General features: G+C 48.5%; 1 protein-coding gene across 2 annotated transcripts in view; it reads right to left on the bottom strand.

Annotated features, from left to right (window-relative positions):
• Positions 1-10,398, bottom strand: part of IHO1 (interactor of HORMAD1 1) — an 85,095-nt gene that overhangs the window by 6,127 nt on the left and 68,570 nt on the right. For both annotated transcript variants that reach the window (XM_071091714.1, XM_071091715.1), the window contains exon 8: positions 10,154-10,335. In XM_071091714.1, the coding sequence (XP_070947815.1) occupies positions 10,154-10,335 (182 nt within the window). The remainder of the gene's footprint in view (positions 1-10,153; positions 10,336-10,398) is intronic.

The raw sequence follows: 10,398 nt of genomic DNA, 5'->3' as shown, positions 1-10,398 counted from the left end.
ACTCATAAGCAGAGGTTGGCCTGGCACCTGCTGGCGCCCCAAGAACTATAGTATGGTTAGACCCTGGCCACTTGATTGCATGTGCCTCCCCAGTGGGCGTGCCCTGGTTCCCAACCAGTTGTGGTCACTGTCACTGCCCTGCCTGGGGCAGGAGTAGAGGTTAAGACTAACTAGAGGCTCCTTCCAGGCCGCCTACCACTCAGTCCTTGCAGGAGGTAACTAACACACTCGATAAGCATTCACAGCCTGTGGAGTCAGAGGCCAATTTCTTCTCCCTGAGCAAGAAGAATGGAAGCAAATGAGAAGTGCTCACAGCATGCTCGACTGCCCCTGCTCAGGTGAAGAATAGCCTGTCTGGATGGAGAGATGTCAGGTTACTTGATACTCAGAAAAACAGGTCTCAAAACAGTGCCTTCCAAATAATACATGTGGTTGTGGACACTCTTCTATAGATGAGGTGGAGCTTAATTCCTGTCCTTACCCCCATATTCCCACCTCATTACCACCCTTTGAAGGTGAACTAGACTTAATGATTCTTCCCACGATTAAAGTGGGAAAAGGGAAAAGTCACAAATTTATAGGGGGAAAGCCTGGCAGACACCTAACCAAGTGATGTCATATATATGTCATGAGAGGGGTACATCACTTCCCTGGTATTCCTACCAAAAACCAAAATTCCCAGTATATGATCATGAGACAAATATTAGACAAATCCAGATGTGGGGGACATTCTACAGGATACCTGGCCAGAACTCAAGACTGTCGAGATGGCCGGGTGCAGTGGCTCATGCCTATAATCCCCAACACTTTGGGAGGTTGAGGTGGGCAGATCACTTGAGGTCACGAGTTCGAGATCGGCCTGGCCAACATGGCGAAACCCCATCTCTGCTAAAAGTACAAAAATTAGCCAGGCGTCATGGCATGTGCCTTTAGTCATAGCTACACAGGAGGCTGAGGCAGGAGAATTGCTTGAACCCAGGAGGTGGAGGTTGCAGTGAGCCAAGATCGCATCACTGCACTCCAGCCTGGGCAACAAGTGAGACTCCACCTCAAAAAAAAAAAAACTGTTGAGGTCATGAAAAATAAAGAAAGACTCAAAAACTATCAACAGACTACTAAAGACCAAGAAGACAGAATGGCTGAATGCAACATGGAATCCTGGAGTGCATCCTGGAACAGAAAGAGAACATTATTGGAAAAACTGATAAAACTTGAATAAAAACTAGTGTTTAATGTATTGATGTCAGTTTCTCAGTTTTGACAAATGTATCAGAGTTATGTAACATGTTAACATTAGAGAGGCTGAGTGAAGGATATATATGAAGTATCTTTTCTGTAAATCTAAAGTTATCCCCAAACTTAAAATGCATGTAATTGCACTTTGGATCAAGTGCAGTTGATCTCAAGTTTGTGAAAATGTGTATGAGCTCATGTGCAAAAAAAACTTTTGGGAGTGAGGGTATAGTCTTTTTTTGTCACCTGTATTTTCTAATTTATCTGCAGTGGATATGTATCAATCACTTCTTTAAAGACAAAAGCAGTTAGTTTTAAAATCCTCATCTCTAGTCAACTAGCCATGGACATCCTTCACAAAGTACCTGTCCAGACCCAACTTTCAGTTTCTGAAGTGGAGTCTAGGGGCCACAACAGGAGGGCTTGGCAGGACCCTGACACAAGGGCAGTCCTTTTCTGGGGGAGCTAGATCCTCAGGAGCTGGATTCTCTAGGTCTCAGGAGCTTAGTTAGTTCACTGGTTTACTACTGGTCAGGGCCTGGCCCCTCTCAGGTGGGGCTTTGCAGGCGTGGCTGCATTAAATGGGGATCTAGCCAGGCAGGGTGGTTCACGCCTGTAATCCCAGCACTTTGGGAGGCTGAGGTGGGTGGATCACTTTAGGTCAGGAGTTTGAGACCAGCCTGGCCAACATGGTGAAACCCTGTCTCTACTAAAAATACAAAAATTAGCTGGCCTTGTGGCACATGCCTGTAGTCCCAGCTACTTGGGAGGCTGAGGCAGGAGAATCGCTTGAACCCAGGAGGCAGACATTGCAATGAGCTGAGATCGTGCCACTGCACTCCAGCCTGGGTGACACAGTGAGACTCTTGTCTCAAAAAAAATTTTAAAAATGGGGATCTATCTATCCCTAACTCTAGAAGACTTTGAAGTTTGTTTATTTTTACCTACCTGGAGTAGAGATGGGAATGAGGGCCCAGCACAGGGTGAGGATGGGGAATGAGGGAGAATACAGACTCTTCCTGGCCAGAGAGACAGGTATGTCTTTGCTTAAGCAAAGCCTTTATGTAAAAATTCAGATTTGCCAAACAGGCAATTCGTCCTGGAATCCTTGAATGTGGAACTTTTCCTCACTGTAGAAATGCAGCTGTACAGTCAAGCAGGTGAGCCCTGAGCCTCTCCATGGCAGTCCCAGATTAGCAGTGAGTGGGCACATAGGCCTCCTCATTTCCCTGGTGACACGATCTGTCTCTGCATCTCTGGCACCCTGAAGTGCCCAAGAAGAACTTCCCGCCTTCGTCATCTGAATCTATACAGTGGGCAGATATATGCTTATTTGCTCAGAACAGGGTTTGGGGAGCTGTTCTCCAGGGATTTAGTTGGAGGGAGAACAGGTGCCCAGAATTTTAATAAAACTTCCTCAGGTTTGTAAGGAGCTAGGACCAAATCTTTCTCAGGCAGACTTGATAGTTGACCTTGTTCGTGACTGAGAAACTTTAAATGTTTTACATCATTCAGTTCTCTCCCCCACAGTTCATCTTGGCAAGCCAAACAATCACTGAATTGTTTCCATGGAAACACCAAACTGCAATTTGGATTACCAGAATCAAAATAGAAACAAGACAGCTTCAAAAATAAATAGCTTTGGAACTTGCTAGTTGCAAACTGCAAATTCAAGCCATAGCACAAGGCATATGAGAAGCTGGACCCATCCAACCCTATGACGAAAGGGTTTCCAGGATCTATGGCTGCATCCCACCAGTGTTAATGCCAAAGCCACTAGAAACCAGGGTTGTAAGCCAACTGATGATAAACTTCGTAACAATACTTAAGGGAGGAGCTGGTCTTTAGAAGCTTCTAGAAGGAGAGATTTAAGAGCTGGAGGGGAAGGCTGAGAAGAAAGGGCAGGAATAAGGAGAGAGATAAGTGAATGGCAGAGTGAAGTTCCAGCAGGGAGCACAGAGTCACAGCCGAGGCCTGGGAGAAAAGCAGCAATTCTTTTTTTTTTTTTCTGAGACAGAGTCTTGGTCTGTCGCCCAGGCTGGAGTGCAGTGGTGTGATCTTGGATCAATGCAACCTCTGCCTCCCAGGTTCAAGGGATTCTTCTGCCTCAGCCTCCTGAGTAGCTGGGATTACAGGTGTGCGCCACCACTCTTGGCTAATTTCTGTGTTTTTAGTAGAGATGGGGTTTCACCATGTTGGTCAGGCTGGTCTTGAACTCCTGACCTTGTGATCCGCCTGCCTCAGCCTTCCAAAGTGCTGGGATTACAGGCGTGAGCCACCGCGTCCGGCCAGCAGTTCTTTCAAAGAGGACATTAAAAAGGGCTGGCTGCAGACTGGAAGTGATGACCCGGCCCTCAGTTCATTCCAATTCCTGTGTTCCCCACACTCACAGGCATCACTGCCTGTGTAGTCACATGGATTGGGTTCTAGATTGTGAACTCTTGCCAGTTGAGCTCTGGGAGCACTTACATTAGCACACCTCTGCCTCTGTGAGGCTCAGGCCACCACAATTGGCACTGGGATGTACCTTCTCATCTCTAGGACTCAGGGTTCCCCTTACCCATCTGCCTGCTGTGCCCCTCACTCTTAGGATAGGGGATCTAACTCCTGGCACACCTGCCCTGACTCCTTAGCATTCTCCTGGGCCCACCCCACCACCATCTCTTTCAATCCCATAGATGATTCCAACAGCATCCGGAGACCAGAAGGAAGGAGACAGACAACCTGGGGGCCTATATCCCTCACCTTTTCACTCAGGAATGCAGTGATAGAGTAACACCATTCTGCCAACTGGTGAAACTGTGAGTTGTCAATGTTCAAAGGTCAATGGAGATTTGTAAAAGGGGCCTAGCTCAGGCCAATCTCCCCCCTGAAATGGCTAGACCAGGGGCTCACCGCAGGAGAATGGCGTGAACCCAGGAGGCGGAGATCACGCCACTGCACTCCAGCCTGGGCAACAGAGCAAGATTCCGTCTTAAAAAAAAAAAAGAGGGCCGGGCGCGGTGGCTCAAGCCTGTAATCCCAGCACTTTGGGAGGCCGAGACGGGCGGATCACGAGGCCAGGAGATCAAGAGACGATCCCGGCTAACACGGTGAAACCCCGTCTCTACTAAAAAATACAAAAAAACTAGCCGGGCGAGGTGGTGGGCGCCTGTAGTCCCAGCTACTCGGGAGGCTGAGGCAGGAGAACGGCGTAAACCCGGGAGGCGGAGCTTGCAGTGAGCTGAGATCCGGCCACTGCACTCCAGCCTGGGTGACAGAGCAAGACTCCGTCTCAAAAAAAAAAAAAAAAAAAAAAAAAAAGAGACTTTGTCACGCCCAGGCTAGAGTGCAGTGGCAAGATCTTGGCTCACTGCAACCTCTGTCTCCTGGGTTCAACTAGTTCTCCTGCCTGAGCCTCCCGAGTAGCTGGGATTACAGGCGCCCGTTACTACGCCTGGCTAATTTTTGTATTTTTAGTAGAGATGGGGTTTCACCATGTTGGCCAGGCTGGTTTTGAACTCCTGATATCAAGTGATCTGCCCTCCTTGGCTTCCCAAAGTGCTGGGATTACAGGCGTGAGCCACTGTGCCCAGCCCAGAATGGTACTTTTTTTTTTTTTTTTTTTGAGATGGAGTCTCACTCGGCGTCCCAAAGTGCTAGTACTATAGGCATGGGCCACTGTGCCCAGCTTCAGAGTGGTACTTCTGATTGAGCCACAAGATGTTTTAATGTGGTAGCAAAGACCAATGAGTCATGCAAACTGTGGGAGGCCTTGGGAAGCCAATACACCTGATTATAGATGATTATTGAACAGGCTCTGGGCCAGGTGCAGTGGCTCAAGCCTATAATCCCAGTACTTTGGGAGCCCAAAGCGGGAGGATCACTTGAGCCCAGCAGTTTGAGATCAGTCTGGGAAACAGGGAGATACCATCTCTATTTTTAAATTTTGTGTGCGTGTGTGTGTGGCAGGGTCTCACTCTTTCACCCAGGCTGAAGTGCAGTGGTGTGATGTCGGCTCACTGCAACCTCCGCTTCCCAGGTTGAAGGGATTTTCCTGCCTCAGCCTCCCAAGTAGCTGTGATTACAGGCTCCTGCCACCACACTCGGCTAATTTTTTATTTTTTGTAGAGATGAAGTTTTGCCATGTTGGCCAGGCTGGTCTGGAACTCCTGACCTCAAGCGATCCACCTGCCTTGGCCTCCCAAAATACTGGGATTACAGGTGCAAGCAACCATGCCCAGCCTATATTTAATTTTTTTTTTTTTTTTTTTTTTTTTTTTTTTTTGAGACGGAGTTTTGCTCTTGTTGCTCAGGCTAGAGTGCAATAGTGCGATCTCTGCTCACTACAAATTCCACCTCCCAGATTCAAGTGATTCTCCTGCCTCAGCCTCCCGAGTAGCTGGGATTACAGGCAGCTACCACCACACCTGGCTAATTTTTTGTATTCTTAGTAGAGATGGGGTTTCTCCATGTTGGTCAGGCTGGTCTCAAACTCTCGACCTCAGGCAATCTGCCCACCTCAACCTCCTAAAGTGCTGGGATTACAGGCATGAGCCACCGCGCCCGGCCCTTTTTAAAAAGTTTTTTATAAAAAAAAATTAGGCCAGGCGTGGTGGCTCAAGCCTGTAATCCCAGCACTTTGGGAATCTTGCATGATACCACTACACCAGCGGCGCCGTCAATCCCAGCACTTTGGGAGGCCGAGAGGGGTGGATCATGAGGTCAGGAGATCGAGACCATCCTGGCTAACATGGTGAAACCCCGTCTCTACTAAAAAATACAAAAAAACTAGCCAGGCGAGATGGTGGGCGCCTGTAGTCCCAGCTACTCGGGAGGCTGAGGCAGGAGAATGAAGTGAACCCAGGAGGCGGAGCTTGCAGTGAGCCAAGATCAGGCCACTGCACTCTAGCCTGGGTGACAGAGCGAGACTCCATCTCAAAAAAAAAAAAAAAAAAATTAAAGGCTGGGTGCAGTGGCTCACACCTGTAATCCCAGCACTTTGGGAGGCCGAGGCGGGTGGATCGTGAGGTCAGGCGTTCAAGACCAGCCTGGCCAAGAAGGTGAAACTCCATCTCTACTAAAAACAAAATTAACCGGGCATGGTGACAGGCACCTATAATCCCAGCTACTTGGGAGGCTGAGGCAGAAAATTTCTTGAACCCAGGAGGCAGAGGTTGCGGTGAGCTGAGATTGCGCCATTGCACTCCAGCCTGGGCGACAAGCAAGGCTCTGTCTCAGAAAAAAAAAAAGAAAAAAAAAAAAAAGAAAAAGGCTCTGTCATCCAGAAACAATCTGAGGCTCATATTATTTGCATTCTTCTTGGAATGTGTGGGAGAACATTAATATTTTAGGTTCCAACTAAATATCTAGAGGGAACAAAGATTTACTCAGGAAATCTATTTGACAATGGATCCCAGTGTTCTAGACTGTCTGGAAAATGCCTGATTTGACAAAGAGTTTTGGCGTCAGGCCTGGCATAAACTCGGCTCATGCCTGTAATCCCAGCACTTTGAGAGGCTGAGTAGGACCGATCACTTGAACCCAGGGGTTCAAGACCAGCCTGGGCAACATGGTGAAACCCCATCCCTACAAAAAATATAAAAATTAGCTGGGTGTGGCCAGGCCCAATGGCTCACGCCTGTAATCCCAGCACTTTGTAAGGCTGAGGCAAGCAGATCACTGGAGGTCAGTTTAGTTTGAGACCAGTGTGGCCCATAGGGCAAAACCCTGCCTTTACTAAAAATGCAAAAGTTAGCTGGGTTGTGGTGATGGGTGCCTATAATCCCAGCTACTCTGGAGGCTAAGAAAATGGCTTGAGTCCAGGAGGTCGAGGCTGCAGTGAGCTGAGAGCGCACCACTACACTCCAGCCTGGGTGACAAAGTAAGACTCTGTCTCAAAAAAAAAAAAAAAAAAAAAAAAGTCAAAACTAACTTCTAGGAAGCAACTATCATTTTTTAAAATAGAGGCAGAGTCAGGCCTGGCATGGTGGCTCACGCCTGTAGTCCCAGCACTTTGGGAGGCCAAGGCGGGCAGATCATGAGATCAGGAGTTCGAGACCAGCCTGGCCAACGTGATGAAACCCCATCTCTACTAAAAATACCACAATTAGCTGGGTGTGGTGACAGGCGCCTGTAATCCCAGCTACTCAGGAGGCTGAGGCAAGAGAATCATTTGAACCTGGGAGGCAGAGGTTGTAGTGAGCCGAGATTGCACCATTGCACTCCAGCCTGGGCAACAAGCGTGAAACTCTGTCTCAAAAAAAAAAAAAGAGGCCGGGTGCGGTGGCTCAAGCCTGTAATCCCAGCACTTTGGGAGGCCGAGGCGGGCGGATCACAAGGTCAGGAGATCGAGACCACAGTGAAACCCCGTCTCTACTAAAAATACAAAAAATTAGCCGGGCGCAGTGGCGGGCGCCTGTAGTCCCAGCTACTCAGGAGGCTGAGGCAGGAGAATGGCGGGAACCCGGGAGGCGGAGCTTGCAGTGAGCCAAGATCGCGCCACTGCACTTCAGCCTGGGCAACAGCGTTGAGACTCCGTCTCAAAAAAAAAAAAAAAGAAAAAGAAAAAAGAGGCAGAGTCTCACTGTGTTGCTGAGGCTGGTCCCAAACTCTTGGACTAAAGAGATTCTCCCTCTTCTGCCTCCTAAATGCTGGGATTACAGGTATGAACCATCGTGCCAGGCTGCAACTATCTTTTTTGAGAGCAGACAGGCTGTTTTCTGGGCACTTTGGGTGAGAGGAGTTGCTGGGAACTGATCTGGGAGAGAAAGCACCTTGACAGGAGCCCTTTGGAGCTTCTGAGGCAAAACATGAAAAGGAGAAATTGGCCGGGCACGGTGGCTCAAGCCTGTAATCCCAGCACTTTGGGAGGCCGAGACGGGCGGATCACGAAGTCAGGAGATCGAGACCATCCTGGCTAACACGGTGAAACCCCGTCTCTACTAAAAAATACAAAAAACTAGCCGGGCGAGATGGCGAGCGCCTGTAGTCCCAGCTACTCGGGAGGCTGAGGCAGGAGAATGGCGTAAACCCAGGAGGCGGAGCTTGCAGTGAGCTGAGATCCGGCCACTGCACTCCAGCCTGGGCGACAGAGCGAGACTCTGTCTCAAAAAAAAAAAAAAAAAAGAAAAGGAGAAATTGGCTGAGCACGATGGCTCATGCCTATAATCCCAGCATTTTGGAAATCGAGGTGAGCAGATCACCTGAGGTCAGGAGTTCAAGACCAGCCTGGCCAACATAGTGAAGCCCCATCTCTATTAAAAGTACAAAAATTAGCTGGTGTGGTGGCGGGCGCTGTAATCCCAGCTACTCTGGTGGCTGAGGCAGGAGAATCGCTTGAACCCAGGAGGCGGAGATTGCAGTGAGCTGAGGTTGCACCATTGCACTCCAGTCTGGGCCACAAGAGCGAAACACCATCTCAAATAATACATAGATAGATAGATAGATAGATAGATAGATAGATAGATAGATAGATAACTTGTGAATGTCAAGAAAATTAGGTACTGCAATCAGCTTCATTTCCATCCTTGGGCTGTAGCTGGAGTTGTGTCAGAGGGAGAAGCCCCTGGTGGCTTTTTGTTTGTTTTGTTTTTTTGAGACAGTCTCGCACTATCGCCTAGGCTGTAATGCAGTGGTGTGATCCCGGCTCACTGCAACTTCTGCCTCCCGGGTTCAAGCGATTTTCCTGTCCCAGTCTTCCAAGTACCTGGGATTACAGCACCTGCCACCATGCCCAGCTAATTTTTTGTATTTTTAGTAGAGATGGGGTTTCACCATGTTGGCTAGGCTGGTCTCGAACTCCTGACCTCGTGATTCACCTGCCTCAGCCTCCCAAAGTGCTGAGATTACAGGCATGAGGCACCGCGCCCAGCCCTGTGTGGCTTTTTAGGCCCCAGGACCATAGGCTTCCCACCACATCTGCCCCTGGGTAGCCACATACAGTTCCAGGAACATCTAAAGAGCCAAAGATATTGATTTCCTAGGGACATGCTTGGATGCTTGGGCCGTGACACCCTTGCCAAACCTGGCAGGAACATAGTAGTTAATTTTTTTTTTTTTTTTTTTTTTTTTTTTTTGAGACGGAGTCTCCCTCTGTCGCCTAGGCTGGAGTGCAGTGGTGTGATCTCAGCTCACTGCAACCTCCCCCTCCTGGGTTCATGCCATTCTCCCGCCCCAGCCTCCTGAGTAGCTGGGACTACAGGCACCCGCCACCATGCCCGGCTAGTTTTTTGTATTTTTAGTACAGATGGGGTTTCCCCGTGTTAGCCAGGATGGTCTTGATCTCCTGACCTCGTGATCCGCCCACCTCGGCCTCCCAAAGTGCTGGGATTACAGGCGTGAGTCACTGCACCCGGCCTAATTTTTTTTTTAAACCTTAGGAATAAATTAAGAAACGGTATCTTTTTCTGATGATCCCCAGAGACAGGAAGTGTAATTTTAATTAACCCAGTCTTATTAGGAGATAAGTTTACTCTTCATTCTACAAAGACACTTAACTCATGGAACACTGAGTCACTCTGACCCTTGACTTCATTACACAAAATGAAATACTTCTGAAGAAATACAGAATTTCTTAACTCGTAGCAGGATCAAAGAACAAAGGGTCCTGCTTTCGCATTTCAAAGTTGGACACAGTTCTCAAAAAGGCCACAAATACTTATGGAGTCTCAACTCTAAATTAAAATGACTAATCATTAAACTGTTCAACTTAGAGTAATAAAAGATGTCTAGATACAAACCCCTCTGGCCTATAGTCAGTCTGGGAAGGGTTAGAAAGAACCAACCCTTTGTGTGGCTGGGCTCCTTCCATATCTTCCTGGCACAAGCAATGAAACCCAGCAGGGAAAGCAGTGGAGCTGGCAGAAGGCAGAGTGAGAAGACACCCAGTGAGGACTGAAGGGAGAGGAGAGGCCAGGGCAGCCTCAGGTACAGCTCATACCTTAACTTCCTTGGCCTCAGAGAGGGTTGCTGTGATTGCCTGTGGCTCCCTACAGGCCACAGGAGGCCCTTGGTCTGGAAATGAGAGTGAGAGCAGTTTAGGCTGGTGTCTGGCAGCCCTGCCATAGGTGTTCCAGGAAAATTCAACTCCTCCATAATGAGATTTTGATGGGACACACATCCCTGAAAATAATGTAAAAAATAAGAAACAAGAACCATTGCTTTCTACAGTGGTCCACTCAGCGG

The sequence above is a fragment of the Macaca nemestrina genome, chromosome 2 (genome assembly GCF_043159975.1).
Source record: "Macaca nemestrina isolate mMacNem1 chromosome 2, mMacNem.hap1, whole genome shotgun sequence".
NCBI classification, from domain to species: Eukaryota; Metazoa; Chordata; class Mammalia; order Primates; family Cercopithecidae; genus Macaca; species Macaca nemestrina.
Note: the sequence above shows the minus strand (reverse complement) of the source record. Positions and strands in the feature narration are given on the sequence as shown.